The sequence below is a fragment of the Pipistrellus hanaki genome (assembly GCF_964339955.1).
Source record: "Pipistrellus hanaki genome assembly, chromosome: X".
Taxonomy (NCBI): domain Eukaryota; kingdom Metazoa; phylum Chordata; class Mammalia; order Chiroptera; family Vespertilionidae; genus Pipistrellus; species Pipistrellus hanaki.
The window spans coordinates 42487093-42507023 of record NC_140524.1 but is presented as its reverse complement, the minus strand read 5'-3'; the positions used below and the strand labels follow the sequence as shown (position 1 = coordinate 42507023).

The window sequence follows — 19931 nt, the reverse complement described above, 5'->3', positions numbered from 1 at the left end:
TCTGTATCCAAAAGGTCCTATGAACTAGGTTCAATGAAGAAAGGCACAGGTCCCAGCGCGAGGAGGGTCTGCGTCTCTGCAAGCTCCTCTCTTCTTGCCCGCACTGCGAGGTCAGGCCAGCCCTTCAGGGTTGCCTTTGGGCTCCTTTCCAAAATCCAGACTCCAAGTTCTAAAATCCCCTACCTTAGGGGTGTCGAACTCAATCAGAGAAGGGGCCAAAATCTAAAATCCAGCCTAAATCGCGGGCCGAATGGTTTACTGAACAGTCATACACTGACAATGTCATAAACTGACAGCGGAGTGCAGTGATGACAGCGCGGTGCAGGCCACATTGCAAGGCCTGGCGGGCTGGATTTGGCCCGCGGGCCTCGTGTTTGACACATGTGCCCTACCTCCTGCAGTCCCATGGTCCCCCCCCCCCCCCTTTTTTTTTCACAGACAGGTGCTTGCCTGTCCTCAGGGATGAAGTTTCTTCCTGTAGTTTCTCCCTGACCCTCTGGGTGCAGAGGTCCGGCAGACTGTCTTGCCTAGATCCTTAATTTCACCTTTATCCAAGGGACTTGCGCCCTTCCCCACTGCAAACTGTCTCACCAGTTGTGTCTCCTTCACCAACTTGGGCTGAATTCCACTAATTTTAGCCACTCACTCTATTTGTTTTCGGACAAGGCTCAGGACAGGTACGTCTATTCTGTCTCCATTTTGTCTCCTCAGGCTGCTCCTATAGGTGGATTTTAAACTCTGTGTGTGTGTGGGGGGGCGGGGGGTGGGGGGGTGGGTGGGGTGTTAATGACTCTAACTTCCACCTTGTTCATGAGTTAATTATACACCCAATTGAGACTCAGTGGAACCACAGATACTTAAAAAACTATTTCAGAGATTGGGAAGAATTATAGAATTCTTTAGTGGATATGAAGTGACAATTCAGAAGATATTCATACATTTTGATGAGTCTAAATCATGTTTTGCTGTATGGAAAAATTGTATTTGAAGTGCAAACCTCAAGGCATATCTGAATTTCAAGTTTTGCCAACTGTAGCTTAGATTGAAGATAAATTATACTAAAATTGATCTATAGCCATTGTTTATATATTTAACTCTATTGGAAAATTTGGAGCTAAACATATAAAGCGTGAAATAATTCTGAAATCTCTGGCCATGGGATTAAACTTTGGGCCATTATGGGGTTATTGTGAAAGTATATTATTTCCCATGAATGTATCGACATTGGAGTTGAGAGTCACTCACTCTTCTTGCTGTATTGAGTTGGAGTTTGATGTACTCTGAAACAGTTCAGTCTATTAAATTACAGAGTTCTCATTGATTTGATTCACAATGATGAATGAATACCACCAGGCCTAAAACTGTTGATTTTTGCATGCAGTGCTATTTGGATTGCTTTTGCATTACTGCTGTATATCCATAAACTTGAGTAGTTAAAAGGTAATACTTTGGAAGTCTTATGGACTAAAAATAATGTAGTCTGTAAAATACAAAGTTATAATTGTATGGGTTCACATTTGAAAGAAAAGTGGATACCCCAAAACTTGTACATCTTAAAAAGAAATAATCCCTAGTTGTGATGGTTGCACAACAACATGAATACACTTAGTACCATTGAACTGTAAACTTAAACATGATTAAAATGATAAATTCTATTTTATGCATATTTTACCACAATAAAACCAATCACCTTTTTCTCCATTTGAATGTACATAGCCGGAGGTCCTGAAAACAGTTTTGGAATCTCTGGTGCTTAATTATGTGAGCAAGAAGAAATATAATTTCTCCTCACATCCAGGTTGGTATAATGATAGCTGAGAAACATATTGTATAAACATATAGTAACATAGAGATAATATGTAGTAACAATAATAAGATAAATTTGAAATAAGAGATGCAGGGAGCAAAGTTTTAGGAAAGTAAAGGACTAAAACATGAGGGGAAAATGAGGATTGGAAGGCAGTGAATGTAGAACCCAAGGGTGAGTCCATGGTCCTATGCCAAGCAGATCCCCATGAGAGTGAGGAACTCATCACAGTGATTTTCAAATGGAAAAGTAACTAAAATTGGCAAATAAGATTATATGAGCAGAAGGGGTCAAGTGATAAAGTAGTTGGGAGATAATCTATTAATACAAAATTGATTAAATATTGCAGTGAAATTGTTTGAAAATAAATGCTTCGTTAATTTTCAGGGGGATGGAAGGCTAAATTATGAACTTTATCTGTTACCCAGTGAGATAAGGAATGCAAACTTGAGTTATTTTCTTTAATATCTATTTTTTTTACAGTTATATTCCCATTAACTATTTTGTTACCTGGAAGCAATTTGTGTTCTAAAAATACATGTGATTTTTTTCTCACAAAGTGGAAAACACAATCCTAACATACAAAATCCCAGGGTCCATAAAGACCGAATGGACCACCAGTCCACCCTCTCCCCCACAACCCTCAGGCTCCATTGATCAGGGGATGGCTAATGGGGGAACTAGGCCCCTCAGGCTCCAATGAATCCATGGCAGCAGTGACTGGTGAGCAGGCAGACTGCTTGGTCCTTCCCCCTGCCAACAGGATCCCATTGATCAAGGGATGGTTAACAGGGAACCAGAGTGAGTGACACAGCTGTCAGCAGCTGGAAGTCAGGCCTATTGGTCCCTCCTCCTGGCCAATTAATCGGTGGGTGGAGGTGGGTGGAACTGGGGACTCGCTTCCTTAGTAGTCCTGCAGGTACAATCTCCAGAGGACAGGCCAGGCACCAATGGACCAGCATGACCCCAACAGTGCTGTGGGCCTCCTGAAACTCAGCTTTGGGCATTGCGGCCGCTTCCTCTCCCTAGATGCTCCACAAGGAAAAAAGACACCGCCAGCAGTGCTAGGTGGTTACTGACTGTTCTCCCCGTGCTTCCTTCAGGTCACTCGAGCCAGCCCCACCTGCCCTGCTCCAGATGAAGTGTGATCATTGCACATGGAAGGAATGCAGTTAAAAAACAAAAACTGATGATCAAGAGAATGCTGCAATCAACGTATGGCTCAGGAGAACAGAGAGAAGGGGGAATTCCATAAGCTGGCCAATGCCAAGATATTTCTTTTTTTATTTTTTATTTTTATTGATTTTTCACAGAGAGGAAGAGAGAGGGATAGAGAGTTAGAAACATCAATGAGAGAGAATCACCGATCAGCTGCCTCTTGCACACCCCCTACTGGGGATGTGCCTGCAACCAAGGTACATGCCCTTGACCGGAATGGAACCCGGGACCTTTCAATTTGCAGGCTGACGCTCTATCCACTGAGCCAAACCGGTCCCTGCCAATGCCAAGATATTTCTGAGTGTCTGCCTGGCATGTGACAGTTGTGTGACCACAGAGGAAGGAGTCCAAGATTCTCAACAGAACACCAAGAACATCTTCGATGTTCTGAACCTTAATAAGAAATGTGATACCTCACAACTCAAGGTGCTGGCAGTGTCCGTGTGTCCTTAGTCTCTGCCTTATTTTGCTGCTAAATTCAGCCTCAATGACACTGATGCATCCAGAACACTCTATGGCTTTCTCTAAAGCTTTGGGGCGCACTGTCTTTGACATGAAGACAGCTGCGGACTTCAGCATCCTGGAGAGTCAGAAGGAATTTGTGTGTCGTTACTGCCAGCACCATGAGGAAGAGCCCTGGCTACCCATGCTGACCTCCACCTGCCCTGGCTAGGTCCGATATGAAGAGCGTGTGCTGGGTCATCCCATTACCCCCAACTCTTCACAGCCAAATCTCCCCAGCGGATCATGGCCTCTCTGGTGAAGGAATACTTCTCCCAACGGCAGAACCTGTCCCCAGACAAGATTTTCAACATCATTGTGGTCCTGTGTCATGACAAGAAACTGTAGGTCCTTTGAGAAGATGTTCCCACAGTTTTACACAGTTCCCATGATGCTGACTGCTTGTTAACATCAGGTGAAATTGTCCAGATAATGGAGCAAAGTGACCTAGCCTTGAATGACACTCTGTTTGGAGACATGAAGGAAAACGGGGTGAGGTTCCACGAGGGTGCCAGCTCCGACGGGCACACATATTCAGGCTCATGGGCAAGGAGCTGTTCAACGAGGACGTGGGAGTGATCACCTACTGCACCCTGAGGAACAAAGACTTCCAGGAGGTCACCCTTTAAAGGGATGGAGAGGTTCTGCTATGTTTTGAGGCTGCTTACAGCTTTTGGAATATCCAGAAGTGGTGCTGAAGCTGTAGAGAGGAAAGTTCCCCTGCCACTTTGTAGAGGTCTTGGCCTGCTCAGGGGATTCCTAAGTGGCAGGGGCCAGGGCCGGGCAGAGGACAGGCATGCAAACAGGGCTGCGGCAGATGGAAGGCATCTATGCTGACATCCTAATGTGGTCTTCGGAGACCAGCACCCATGTGCAAGAGCTGTACCAGGAGTGGCTGGGGCAGGGAGGCCGACTCCCCCCAGGCCCAGATAGCCCCACACACTGTCTAGCAAGGCCCAGGGTAGCCTGCCAGGACATCAAGTGGTTAAAGGTCCAGCAGACACCCAGCCTGCAGGCTGCCTGAAGAGGGGTGTCAAACATGTGAAGTTAAGGCTTAGCATCTCTGTCATCACTTTTGTTTTCAGAATTCCCTGCTCCCCATTTGTGGGCTTCCTCCCTCTGAGGGGCATTGTAGTCATCACATGGGTGTAACTAGAATATTGCACCTCGAGAGAATTGCCCCAATGCATATATCCTTTTATCTGATGATGAGAAAAATCCCAAAGAACAAGAATGGAAACAAACTACTATCCTTTAGTCTTAAAAAAATCCAAAAAAACCCCAAAAAACCCAGAAGTGTCCTGTGAAGAGCTGAGACTTGGTTCTACCCACGCTCCTCAGAGAGATAGGATGAAAAAATTGCTTAGTTTGGCCCTGACTGTAACCACTTATGTTACTCTTGAAGGTGTCTTTGCCACAATGTGAATAAACTGCCACCTTTTGGAATAGGGGCTCATAGGAAAATCCAAATTCCCAAATTTTCCTGAAACAGATCTATGTTCTGCAGCCGTGGTCATCGTCCTGAGATCAGGTCCTGTCGAACAGGTCCTGTAGCTGGGAATCAGGGGGCACTGGAGTGGAGGCACTCCCATGCCCTTTTATCTTCAGGGATTGAGCTGAACTCACTTTGGGAAAGGCCTGACAAGGGTGACAGGTGTCACAGATGGAAGGATAGAGAATGGAGAGTTGGACACCCTGCTCGGTCCCTCCCTGGGTGGGGTCAGGCAGATGAAGGCCGGCCAGCCCACCCCACAATTGGGTGAGATAGTGTCCTCTGTGTCGACCTCTCACCCCATGGGCCTGGCAACTCCCCTCAGCTCCGGGCAGCCCTCTGCGTTCCACGACAGTGCACTCTGCCCTCACATGCTGCTCACCCTAAGTGAGAAGGAAGAGAGCAGTTGGCCCATAGACAACTACATAGAAAGATAGAGCTGACAGCTGTCGAGTGAAGTGGCAGTGGCAGGAGCTTCTCCTGCCTCTGTGGCAGCACTAAGGAGCAATAAGCTGAGTGGTAAGGAGCAGTGAGCAGATGGATGATAAGGATGAGGGGTTACGGATTGTGAGAGGGAACGGGCCTAAGCTGGCAGGCAGACATCCCCTGAGGGGTCCTGGACTGCGAGAGGGTGCAGGTCAGACTGAGGGACATCCCCCAGTGCATGAATTTCATGCACTGGTCCTCTAGTGAAAATATAATATACATAATTAATAGAAATATACATATATATCAAAGTGAAGAAAAGTCAATTAGACCTTATAGTAGACTAACACAACTGATACTATAAATCAACAGGAGGGTGGTGGGAAGGAGTAAGGAGTAAGGGAGGAAATGGGTCATTATTACCTACAAGTTGAGTACACAGAATCAGACCATACAACATGAAAATGAATAATAATAATAACTGCTAATATTTATTGAATGCCTAATGTATGCTGAATATTGTGCATAAGAATATTATGCATTATTTTATTTAAACTTTATATTTCTCCAGGGAGGTAAGTGTTCCTGTTATTTTCCCCATTTTTTTGAAGAGAAAAGTGAGGTTAAGTAACTTCAGGCTTAGTGAAATAACTTAAAGTGATTAGTGGCAAATAAACAGAATAAGGAGAGTTGAATGGGCCTATCCATTTACTATCTCCCCCAGTGCAGTCTTTTGATCTTCATGTTGCTCTTTTGTCATTTTTATATCCTTTTCAAGGTTGTCCATTGTACTCATTTTTGCCTCATTTCAAAGGCATAGTATTTTTTTTTGTTTTGTTTCAGGTAAAGGGACCAGTGAGCACACAATGTGATTTGCTTCATGGCTCAGTGAACCCGTGAAAGGTTGGCACTGCCTGTTGCCCTTCAGATGGTAAACACATCTTGGTTCAACCTGTTTGAATCTGCCTCCTGGTAGCATTGGAAGAGATGAAAATGGATATTAATGTACTTCCTGTGCCACATTAGCACTTTCTAATTTATTTCCTATAATAGTTTTATGAAGTGGAGGAACTATTGCCATCTTCATCTTATAAATTAAAAAATAATGTCCTGAAAATTTGAGTTTCTTCAGGTCATAGATCTGGTGAGTTGGAAATGCATCTTCAGTTGTTTTGGCTCTAAAGTCCCTGGCTTTTTCTAATGTATCATGCTGCCCCCAAATTGTTTGATTTGATAGCATAGAACAGCACCTGCTAGATTGTAAATACGGCCAAGGTGGAAAACAAAGCTTTTCATTCTGTGTTCTGCTTGACCTGACCTCCCTCAAAGAGGTACACTCTAAAAGTTAGAAGGTCATACCATAGGAGATGTTGCTCTTGCTTTCCACAGCATTACAAACTCCATCTTTCAAATGCATGTATCAGCCTTCTTGCTGAGGGGCTTCCAAGGACTTAATTGTTCTACCAACAATTACCAACATCCAGACATTGAGCCATCTGTAATCACTGGCCTCTACATCCCAGTATATAAGGCATAGTCCTTTGTTATGTGTTCTCATAGAAATTTTCATTCAGAGCGCTTAACAATGATTTATAATTATATATTCACTAATGTTATTGTTTGCTTAATGTCTACAATAAACTTGTAAGCTCCATGAATACAGAGTATCTGGTTTTTGTATCCTGAACAGCTAAATAATCATTTGTTGAATTGTTAAGTGCTTTCCCATCAAAGAGCTAGGTGATCAGTATTTTTCCTTTCTTACCTGGCCAAAAAGAAAATATGCAGAGGCTGTATGTGCCTTGAATAAGTGGGTCTGTTTTTTAGGACTGTCTAACCATTTGTTTCTTAAAGGTCTACTCTAAGTGGTAGAAACATGCTAACTCTGCTCTAAATATTCTGGACTCTGGAGGTCTTAAGCTTCCCTGAAAGCAGAGAAGGACTCAGCTTACCTCTTTCTGGTGGTATTTGATTGCTACCTTTAGCTTGGCCAAGTCATGGTACTTCTGAGGGTCAAGTTCTTCATTATGGTCATCTCGATGGTTGAGGATAATCTCCAATTCCCGGGAGCTCCGAGCTTGGTCCAGCAGGTCTTTGGCAAAGAGCTTACATTGTTGGGAGAGCTCCTCATACTCAGCCTTGAACTCATTTTCTACCTTGCTGAGTTCCTTGAGCTCCCAGCCCAGGCGGAAAGCAGTCAGTATAGGGTCCTCACTTGATAAGGCAATGAGTGAGGGGCTTGCCAGAGCTTTATAGATGTTTAGTCGGGAGCGCGAGTGGCGCAGGCTATCTACCTCTGAACTGGACACACACTCCACACAGTTGCAGCGGATCTGGTGAGGCCGTGGAATAGTGACCCGTTTTTGGACAAGCAATTTGATGATTTCATAGTTGTTGGTGTGGGCAGCCAGCATTATGGGAGTGATGTCTGGTGTGAACTCAGAGAACTGGGTGTCCATCATCAGAGTGGGAACCTAGGTAAAATAAAACAAAAAGCATAAGTGATCAGGATTTAGGATTGGAGAAAGAGGGAGCATGGGGCCTCTCAAATATTAGTGATTCGGGAATTGGAGTTAACATTCCTTTGTCAATCTCCTTCCTTATTATAATGGCTATTTGTGGAATGCTTATTATATGCCAGGCACTGTTCTAAATACTTTACATATATTAACTAATTTAATTTCCACAACAACCTTTTGAGGTAAATATTTCCCTCAAATGAATAAGCTGAGGCACATAGAGGTTAAAAACATACCTAAGATTAAACAACTTTTAGTAGCAGAGCCAAGATTCAAACTCAGACAATATGTCTTTAAACCTTTGCTCTTAAAATTATGCAACCATAATATGCCCAATTACGTCAAAGGCACAATGGAGATATAGAGAAGTAAAGCACATTTTCCCAGACCTTCTGGAACTTAGTTTGGTAGATCACAAACTTGGTGAATAAGTAGTACATGGTAGTTTGTGTTCATTTCCAAAGGAGCAACATAGATTGCAGGTATATTTTTCTCATTGCTGATAGTGTTATAGATATCCTCCATTTTCCCCTACCCTGCCCCTCTCCAGCAACCCCTCACCCCACCCCACCCCACCCCAGGCCTTCACTACATTATTTTCTGTGTCCATGAGCTATGCATATATGAAAGGCTAATGACAACCAGTAATTTTAAAGACCATGCCACTAAATCAAACCCTGGTAGCTAAAGAGAAGATACCCTCAAATCATTACACTGACTTTGTATCTATCTATCTACCTATCTATCTATCTATCTATCTATCTATCTATCATTTATCTATCTATTATCTATCTATCTATCTATCTATCTATCTATCTATCTATCTATCTATAAAAGTCTAGCAACCAGCTGACTAGCCAACCAGTCAACCAGCTGGTAGCTATGATGCGCACGCACTGATCACCAGGGGACAGATGCTCAACACAGAAGCTGCCAAATGACAGCAACTTTGCAGAGTGCCCTCTCATACTCCAGGACCCCTTGGGGAATGTTGGAATGCCGGTTTCATCCTGATCCCCACAGGCCAGGCCGAGGGACCCCACCAGTACACTGCACACCTGGTATAGATAGATATCAAGATAGATATCAAGATAGATAGATAGATAGATAGATAGATAGATAGATAGATAGATAGATATACTTCAGGGGGATAAAGACTAAACCCAATGTTCCCTACAACTTCCTGCAGGTCTTAACTAGGTAGAGATAATCTGTTATTGTCAGAAAGAATTAGTCTATAATAGTAAATGAGGATCTCCTGGCTTAGGGGAGGGACTACCATTAGCAAAACATCTTTGATAAAATTTCTATGTCTGTTATCTGATGCTTGGTGTAAATAGCAGGTACAGTGAAAGATAAAAAGTTCTTTGGATATTCAGGACCATCTCTGGGTGAGTGCAGAAACTGGTCAATAAATAAACAACTTTTTAACTTTAAATGTATTTTGGGACCCAGTTTTTTAGCAGTCTAATAGTGAATCTTAGGCAGATCACTAGACCCATAAAAGAGTCTCCCCAGTATAGTAGGATCTAGAGCTAGATAATAAAGAGGATCAGAATAATCAGAGGAGGCCTCATGGAAGTGTGGGGCTGAGTATTCAAAGCATATATAGTATTCCAGAAAGTAGTGAAATATTGACCTCAATACACTTTATAAAGACAGTTCCAAAAACTTATTTTAACTGGGGGAGAACATGGATAATTGAGATTTTTGAAGAAGTGACAAATATTATTTTAATATATAGTTTCTGTTTACTCTTAAAATTTTTAAAAACCCAGAATTGCTGCAGAACTGACAAAAGGATGAGTAGCAGTTTTCATAATTTTTGCCTCCTTTCCATTTTGGATGAAAGATCCCCAAACAGGAAAGTAGCTAGAAAAGAGGGAATAGGAAAAAGGTGGAAGAGAAAGACGGGGAGGAATGCACAAGAAATCTGTTTCCTTAAGGGGGTGGTTGCATTAGCCTCAAATAGTTGAGAGCTGGCTGCACATTGGTCATCAATGGCTTGGATTGAGCAGCAAGTAAACATTGTTAAACATTTATAGAGAGAAGCTACAAATGAGACACCAGGAAGTGAGCAACTGGCTCATAAAGTAAATTGGACACAGGACATAATTATCTCAGAAGTTAACATAAACCTACAGGCTAAGGAAGCGGTAGGTCTGAGTGGGTCTGGTAATGAACAAATACCACAACCACCATAAAGCCTCCAGTTGGGAGAGATGCTAAGTGAACAATGTATCGCAATTGGCCCAGGAAGAAAGAAGCTTACATCTGGGAACCTGCCAGTTCTCAGTGGGCACGGGCATTCCTGAATCTCTGTCAAGATCTAGAGGCAGGAAGTGGGAGTTGGAGTAAAATAGTTTGTAGCACAGGATTCCCTGGGTTAGAATGGAGGTATGTGTCTGCTTCCTACCACAGTGTTCTCCCTGTTCTTTCTCTCCACTTTCTTGCTCTTTCTGTTTTTTCCTACTCTTTTATTTTATTCTTTCCTTCTTTCTATATCAATGCTGCCAGGCTTGTCCAAGACACACAGTAGTACTTATAAATATTGCTTAGCCCCACTTGTGTCAAAAAGCTGAAAGGTTGCTCTCTATGCTTAGAATTTGAAATGCTTTATGGAACCATCTAATTCCACTGTCTTTGACTCAGCTTTCTGGGTATATGACACCAAAGATGAAAACTTTTCAAAAGAAAATTGGTCCACAATGACTAACATGTCTTCCTATCCAGACTGCTTTTTCTCCTTCAGGCAGCCTTATTATTCACAGGTTACCACACCTAATTCAGTCATTGCTTTCTGAGTGTATATACCTTGTGGGATCCCTGTGTGGAATGGTCTACCTAATTTTTCTGCCAGCAATGGGTCATTGTAAGCTCTGGCTCCTTCAATAGTTCTTTGTCTTAACTTGATCCCACTCCTTATAGACCACCCAGATGCTGTGGGCACTAGGTTACATCCAATATCTTGTTGTTATTTAATTATTTTACATATATCTTTTTTGCTTCTTCATTAGTGTTGTAAGCTCTTTGGAGGCAGAGCTATTTAGTCTGCTTGTGTTTTCCCCCATAGTGTCCAAACACAAATAGACATAGAGCAGGCACTTCCCGAAAGGGAATTAAGTATCCAAATATCAAATTAAAAAATTGACTCTCCTTTTCAAACCTGGCTCCTACAATTTAAGTCAGTGTGAGCTAGTGTCCTTGGGTCTTTCCTTCCCAGGTCCATCTGAGAAGGTAGACATTCCAAGACTCTAATGAGGATTAGCAGACCGGCTCTACAACATCCTGACAGCACAAAAATTTTGAACATTCCCTGCCTGTCATTTTCACAATTCTATTGCTTCAAAATGGAGACTCTTATACCCTCTTCTTCTACCTCTATTCATCTTGCTGCTTTTCCCTTCCTAGACTGTGCAGGGACCATGGACAATCATGAAGAAACACTGGTAAAGAAAGAGAGATTCTATAGTGAGGGTCAGATATTTCTGTTAATAATAAGGACTTTATAATATGGTTGACATCAGGGGCCAAAAAGTAAGTAGATAAAAGAAATGAAGACTAGCTTTGGGGGCACATGCATAATTTTGATGAATAAATTATAGTAACTGGTGAATTGTAGAGTATATGCCTTCTGAAGAGGGGCATCTGCTGCTCAGTTTCTTGTTATAAGCAAAATGAGGGCATAGTGTTGCAATTTTTCAAGATAAATCAGAAATATGGATTTGGGGGAAGAATTTTTTTTAAAAAAAGATTTTAATGTTGCCTCAAAAAAGTTAGAGACAGTGTGCTGGCTCAAAAAAAAAATATGGGGGGGGGATTTAGGCTTGAGTGAACCAGTTTGTGACCTTTGAGTTAGCATACGAGTTGTAAGTCTAATAAAACAATGGGAGGAGGAAGCTGGACATTTAGGCAGGAGCCAAATGATAAAAGGCTTTGTTTGCCATGCTAAGGAACTTAATGTTATTTTTTGCCATAGTGAATCACTGAAGAATTTTAATCAGAAGAGGTGCATAGTTAAACGAGTGTTTTTAAAAAATCAAATTATCTAAAGTGTGGTGAATTAGCAGTGGTAAATGTGCTTCTAATTTTTAATAAGTAGCTTTCCACACACAAAAAAATCTTTATTTATTTATTTTTTAAAATTAAATTATTATTTGTGTACATATTTTAACATTGCCCCCCTCCTCCCATACATACCCTCTCTCCCCAGAGTTTTGTGTCCATTGGTTGTACTTATATGCATGTATACAAGTCCTTCGGTTGATCTCTTATCTCCCCCAGATCTCCCTACCCTCCCCGCTGTAATTTGACAGTCTGCTTGTTGCTTTACTGTCTTTATATCTGAAATGGAATACTATGCTGCCATAATAAAGAATGAATTCTCATCATTTTCAGCAACCTGGATAGAACTAGAGAACATCATGCTAAGTGAAATAAGCCAGTCAATGAAAGAGAAATACCACATGACCTCACTCATTTATGGATATTAAAAATCTTGATTTATAGTGTTTGGCAATTTCTGTGGTGTAAATATTCTCACTATGGCCAATTTCAAGTTACTAATATAACATCATGGAACATAGAATTTGGAATAGATAAACACAATGAGTTCTCATCAGCTAGTGTAAGCCCTCTCCAACGCACCATTGGATGAGTTTCAGAAGGATGAGACTAGTTAAAATATATTACTAGTGTAGATGAAGAGATGGTGAGATCTTAAACAGTAATTCTAGAGATACACAGGAAGTAATAGGTTTAAAACATTCATTGGATGTGTCAGGTAGTATTGGAGGGAGAAGTAAATCAAGGAGGTCAGGTTTCTCGACTGCATGTCTGGTTGATTGTGGTGTCACCAACAGATAGTGAATATAGGAGGAAGCGCAAGTCTAGGATTTTTAAAAGGTTCAATTTTGAACACATTGAGTTTCACCTACCCTCTTGGGACAGTAATAGGAAATTGTATAACTCTAACATGAATTTTGAAGGAAATTTCAGGATTGAAAATATACATGTGAGAGTCTTTAGCCTATAATAGTTGAAACCAAGAGAGTGGATGCGATCCCTGCCTGCCCCAGCCTTCCCATAGTTGGATTTGGTGATCTACCCCAAGGACTCAGTCCTGCCCCAGTTTCCAAAGCAACTGAGTCTTTAAGTAAGAAGCACTCAAGTGGCCAAACTCAGCCTCCTTCATTACATATTCCAATCATTGGGGATTTGCATTAGGGCACTCTCTGTGTTCTGTTAGTTTTTGAATCCAAGCTTCTTCCTTTCTTTAGCCCTAGTTTGTAAAACAAGATTCTCCCTGGATCTCTAGTCTGAATTTCTGTTCATGTAATGGGCCTAATAGCCCAGGCTTGGTATATTTTCTGGATTGTCTGTTCCTTTGATAATCTTTGAGTTATTTTATAGCTTTCTTAATTGTAATGCAAATATTTCTTGTCTGGTAGAATGCAAGTATTGCCTAGTGCATCTATTTGTAAAAATTTCAGCATCCCTGATGGCCTATATCAGGGGCCAGCAAACTTTTTATTGTAGAAAGTAAGATGATAGCTATGGCATGGCTCAGTGGTTGAACACTGACCTATGAACCAGGAGGTCACCACTGGATTCCTGTTAAGGCATAAGCCTAGGTTGTGGGCTCAGTCTTCAGTGTTGGTCATGCAGTAGGCAGCTGATCAATGATTCTCTCTCAACATTGATGTTTCTATTCCTCTCTCCCTCATCTTTCCTCTCTGAAATCAATAAAAATATATTTGAAAAAATAAGATAGTAAATATATTACAATTTGTGGACAATACAATTCTGCCATTGTAGCAGGGAAATAACAATAGGTAATGTGTAAATGAATGGATATTGCTGTACTTCATCAAATTCTGTTTACAAAAACATGTGACAGGCTGCATTTGGCTTTTAGGCCATATGTTGTAGACCCCTGGCCTCCTCATTCCCTCACTAATTAATGAGTTAAACAAAAATTTTGGCATGTGTTCACATGAATTTGCATATAGATCATGATTTAACCATTTTAAAAGTTATCCTTTAATAGCCATTTGTGTTCACATTCAGGTTAGGTGGAAAAATCAATTTTATTATTTTCTTATCAAGTTTTGCTTTTTCTTTGAACTTCAAAATTATACTGCATGGTCTTGGGCTTCCCATTAAAAATTCTGCTTTTAAAAAAGAAAAAAAATGAGTACATAATTTATATTGGAAGAACAAAATGGACAAAACTTATTTGGGGATAATGTCACCATACATATCTGGTGTTTTTATTTTTTTATTTTTTATTTTTATTTATTTATTTATTTATTTATTTATTTATTTATTTATTTATTTTTTAAAACCGTAGCCCCCAGTGCCTCCGCAGGTGCTTGTTTTGGGAAGTAGGTTCTTTATTTATTTATTTATTTATTTATTATTTATTTATTTATTTTTTTAAATATATTTTATTGATTTTTTTACAGAGAGGAAGGGAGAGAGATAGAGAGCTAGAAACGTTGATGAGAGAGAAACATCGACTGGCTGCCTCTTGCACACCCCCTACCGAGGATGTGCCTGCAACCAATGTACATGCCCTTGACCGGAATCGAACCTGGGACCTTTCAGTCCCCAGACCGACGCTCCACTGAGCCAAACCGGCTTCAGCATACCTGGTGTTTTTAAAAAGTTAAAATTGATATATAAAATCAATAATGTATCTAACAATGGCTAACATTATTAACCTTTATAACAAGGATAAAAATAACACTAATAGCTACTATTTATAGAGAACTTTCCATATGCCAGGCACCATGCTAAAGTATCTCATTTAGTCTTTCCTTTGTTTCTATAGTATAAACATAGTAATTATCCCTACTTTACATCTGAGGAAATTCACCTATAGAAAAACTAAGTGCCTTGCCCAAATTCTCATGTCTGGGAAGTAGAGAGGACAGAACTTGAACCCAGGCAGTTTGGCTCCAAAGCTTGTACTGTTAGCCAGTATGATGCCTCACTCCCAACCAGTGAAAGACCAAAATTTTGATTTATTCTATCAATAAATAAATCTACAATCATAACATTTAATGTTCATACATATCATACTTACGTGTTACAGGTTTTATTGGGTAATAATTAACATCACCAACTAATATTCTTCCTTAAACCCAGATAAATATTATGTAGCATTACTTAAGATTTGGGAGCCCCAAACCATTCTTTTTAAAAATTTTTTAATGAAATTGGAACATTTTCACATGCTGGGCCTCCTCTACCCTAACATGCAGATAAAATCAATGCTCAGTCTTTTCAGCAATTCAAGGGACTGTTGGAAAGGAAACTTCATTTTTCTGTATTACTCAGAAATGAGGAACACCTGCATCTAATCACATCCTATTACCAGCCACCCACTCTGCCTTACCTAGATCAGCTAGCTAGTAGCAAGGAAGGAACTTATTGTAGAGCAGTCATTGGCATCAGATGGGAAATAATGTTTCCCAGACTCAGACAAAAACAGAACCTTCAGAATTAATATTTTGTGTACCATCTGAGCTGATGTCAAAACTGTTTGTGTTCAGATGCAGCAAGTTAAAAAATTCAGTAAATCAGAAGGCATGGGTTATTGTGGATGTGGAAAAATGTCAGAAATAAAGTTATGGTCATTGTGTCTCTAGCACTGCATAGAGTAATGGATCCCTAATCTGCTGGTGTAGTGTAGTTTGCTTTGCAGGTAGCTCTATAGTGGTGCTTGGTACAAATAACTCTTTAGGAAAGCCATAGTTCTTAGTTTATTTTTTATGTCATCATGTAATTTTTAAAATTAAATTTCTCTTGTATGTTATTTTACTGGAAAGAGGATGCTACCAAGCTGATTTAGAGTATTCTGTGTCACTGCTCATCATGTGACGAGTATAAGTTCAGGTAGCATGATAAAGGTTTCTGATCAGGGCTGAAAATCCAGATGCAGAAACTGTGGGGATCAACCAGGGTACAGGACCATGTAAGGGCCAGGCTAACTAGACCGATATGAACTATATGATAGGATTCATTACAAATAAACATTTATTATTTTCTAATTTGTCTAATGGACAAATATTTTTATAGAAACACATCTGCCATAAAAAAATCAGATTAAATAAAGAGGGTCTTTCATGCAAAAAGAGTTGAGACCCCTAATTTGCTTTTAGCAGTTTACAGCCATACAATTGAAAAGTATGTTCATTGTCATACAATGAAAATTGGTAGGTATTATAGTTTAGGTCTACAAGAGCTTAGATGATAAAAATTAGGCTCAATTGGTTCTTAGAATGTAAAGGTAAATTTTAACAGGTGATTTTTTTTTTTTTTTTTTTTACTATCTAGCTTTTTAATCCTATGTGTTCCAAAAATTTTAACTCTGTATAACACTTCTTTACCCCTTTTATTGATTAATGTATTACATATGTGTGCTTATCCCCCCATTGACCCCACTCATGCCCTCACCCCCCTTGTGTCTGTGTCCATTGGTTAGGCTTATATGCATACATTACCAGTACTTTGGTTGAGAATGCTAAAAGGGAGAAGGAAAGGGGAAAAGGGAAAAGGACAGTTTTACTCCCTAAGTAGAAAAGCCAGCAATCTCAAGGCATGGCAAAATAAAGTTGCCATGTACTTCTCATGATTTCTGGGAAGGCCACAACAAAGTAAAAAAAGAAAACTTGAGAATTAATCTGTACCAAAATATTCAGCAAATAAATTTTGAAGCCTATAGACAGGAGGGTATGTAACACCTCGGTCCCACACCCAACTTGCTTTTCAGATTAGCTGAGAGCCCATTTGCACTTCATAAGCCAGATGTGTAAGTTTGCTTGCTTGCTTTGCTTTTTCAGTAAAGGAGCATACTTTAATTGCTTTAATTAATTGGTTTTTTTTTGCAATGCAGTCAAGGTCTCTTATATAAAATTATTTATATGAGAAGACAAAGATTAATGTTGTGGACAGCTTTCTCCCACTGACTCAAAGAGGGCTGTCCTATAACACCTCTCTGGTGTTAGTGAGAAGTGCCTATAACACATGCAATTAACTGGGCCTAAATTCAAAACTATAGTCTAACAGCTCATTGCTGACAGAGGCCTTTCATGTACTCTGCATTCTTGGGAGAATCATAGACTGAACTTTCAACCTCCTGTCTGTTTATGCTTTCTGAATCAACTACTGCAGGGAATTTCCTTGTCCCCTCATCACCATGCTACCACTTAAGCAATAGACTGTGATACACCCTGACCAATTAGAACTGCACAGATTGTAATTATCATCAACCAGTCCATGCTGATAAGACTTGAAGTCCTCATTTGCATGATGGGAACCTGAGCAGAAACTTCCTCCATTAAAGATGGCCTCTCTTTTGTCTCTGCAGAGCACTGTTCTATTATTACCTGAGGCTGCATCATCCCAGTTTGTAAACTGTTTGCATGAAAAAAGTCTCTCTTTTTTGCCGAAACCGGTTTGGCTCAATGGATAGAGCGTAGGCTTGGAGACTGAAGGGTCCCGAGTTCGATTCTGGTCAAGGGCATGTACCTTGATTGCGGGCATACACCCAGTAGGGGGTGTGCAAAAGGCAGCTGATCGATGACTCTCTCTCATCGATGTTTCTAACTCTGTATCTCTCTCCCTTCCTCTCTGTACAAAATCAATAAAATATATTAAAAAAAGAAAGTCTCTCTTTTTTCCCCTCCAATATTTTTTAGTGAATTTTTGTTGACATGAGACAGGAAACATGTTTTACTAGTTTTTATTGCTGGAAGCACCCGGGAAGAATTTTGTATCTAGGCTCTCCCTGCTGAGCTCCCCACCTGGGATTTCTGAGTGGCTTCTCTGAAAAACACTCATGCAACAAGGAGTCCTTCACTCTGAAGTAGAGTTTGGCTAGGAAGGAGAAGCCTTTTAGAAAAGAAGCTTGAGTCTGGACAATGCCAAGAAGCTTAAGTTCACTTAGCACAGGCATGTCAGAAGGACTCGTTTCAAGAATTTTTCTTTAGCAGAAAACAGGATTTAAATGTCTCTGTGGCCGTGACAGCAAACATCATGATCATCAATTGATTTTTCAGAACACAGCAGCCAAGATTATATAAATGGGTCGCATTTAATAAATACATGCAACTTTTGGTTGACAGGAAAAGTAGTGTAAGCCATTTTGTGATTGAACTGATGCCTATTATATTGACATTGTCAGTGGTAAGCAAATTCTTTTTAAACACAATATTTGACAAGCAAAAATCTTTGACACACTGATGTGTGTATAATGTTCTGCATTTACTCATATATTTTCACTCTATTGCATTTTGAAAGGACAAACTCAACAAAAGTGCTCCCCACCCCCACCATAATTTCTTCCTCTCTCTGACATTCTAATTGTGTTGCTTTGAACTGGCAGCTGCATTGTCAATAGTGCTTCTCAAGCAGAATGTCTTTTGTTCTTGTCAGAACAGACTAACAATTAAAGGAAAGAAGCAGGAGCTTGGTTGCTTCTGGCTGGAGATAGGAGAAGGAAGAGCTACTTTGGGCCTTTAACCCTACTGTTTCTGTCTTTTGCTTGTCTTTTTCTAGTATGCTCCCAGGCTAAGGGTGTGGGCTGCTGTCTCCCCAAGAAAGGTAAGTTAGGGTTGATCACTACTGAATTAGGAAAACATGGGGTGCCTTGTTCTTATTTCCCTGAAGTCAAACATGCCCCAAGTCTGAAACCTGAAAAGTCAGGGGCATTTTAAATGTAAGGATGACCTTTCAATCACTTGCAAAACATCCCACCCTCCGTGGAAGACACATGTAACTGGACACCTTTAGAGTTTCAATGAAGTCTTTCACTCTGCAGTACCTTTTTAGGAATGCAGGGCAGGGCTAATAGAAAGGAGGAGAACAGATAGGTGTTCCCATTGAAATTTACTACCGCTTAATTTTCTTCTTTAAATTCAATGAATAGGGTATAAGAATCTCAGATTGATGAAAAGTTGCAAGAGTGATAGTGTGAGGCCCCCAGATATTAGATTATTCCACCCCCAATTTCTAGTTGGGAGGAAACAAATCCAGGTCTTGCAAGACTCCATAGATGCATAGGATTGTTTGTCAATTGTCATAAAAGAGCAGCTAAGGTGATTAGGTATGCAAGAATGAGGCTTCGCTTCCAATAAATTCTTCTGCACCTGTGGTCTTATAATACCATTAATTTATAAACTTGAGATTCTGTGGAAGCCCCAGACATACATTTGAGAATTCAGGGCAACTGACACTTGAACAGAATTGCTGTGGGACTTCTTTCATAGCCTGCCAAGTTTCCATCAAATTAACATTGAAGTGTTTAACTTTTTCAAATGCTAGAGGTTAATACCTCTTGGATTGATTGCAGTGACAGGAGAATGGGCTAGATTGCTACTATGTTTCATCTAATCCTGATGATTTTATGATTAAGTGGACCACAGCCAAACAGATATCCACCAGAACTCCAGGGGTTTTATTCTAGAAATGTATCAATGACACTGTTGCCTGTGGAGTTATTAGTGAACTCCCCTGTGGTTTTTTAAAATACTAGAGCTTTGTATTCTTGCCTCTCTAGTAAACCAATTAGGTGTCTGACATGGTACTTATTTAATGTGGGTTTATAAAGTAATTATAGAACAATTTCAAAACATTGTTCATTTCCTCACACATTACTGTGAGGTTATTTAGTATTATAACTTTCAAATGGTAAGAGGTTAAGCTATATAGAGGTTGAGTAATTTGTCTAAGGCTACATAACAGTTGAGAGATGGAGTCAATATGAGAACTCCATTCTCAGATTTTGACCATGATATCATGTGCCTCAGCTGATATACATATTACAAAATTGCAAGGTTGAAAGAAATCTTGGAGACGACATAGTCCAACCTCATAATAAATGTTTAACTCATGCCCCATGGCCATTCTGCCTGTTTAAAAATTTCCTGTGGTGATATGCCATTTCATTTAATTCCACTAC

The 19931-nt window shown here is 40.3% G+C and overlaps 1 protein-coding gene and 1 pseudogene across 2 annotated transcripts in view; one reads left to right on the top strand and one right to left on the bottom strand.

The window, feature by feature from the left end:
* TRPC5 (transient receptor potential cation channel subfamily C member 5) overlaps nt 1-19931 on the bottom strand; it is a gene marked incomplete at its 3' end in the record, with an annotated part of 359287 nt that overhangs the window by 133604 nt on the left and 205752 nt on the right. Inside the window, exon 3 of the mRNA XM_084870450.1 lies at nt 7397-7918. Within this exon, the coding sequence (XP_084726576.1) occupies nt 7397-7918 (522 nt within the window). The remainder of the gene's footprint in view (nt 1-7396; nt 7919-19931) is intronic.
* On the top strand, nt 2945-4363 carry LOC311615424 (nuclear prelamin A recognition factor-like; annotated as a pseudogene). The gene is made up of 2 exons: nt 2945-3078; nt 3317-4363. The product of its transcript is annotated as a nuclear prelamin A recognition factor-like (transcript).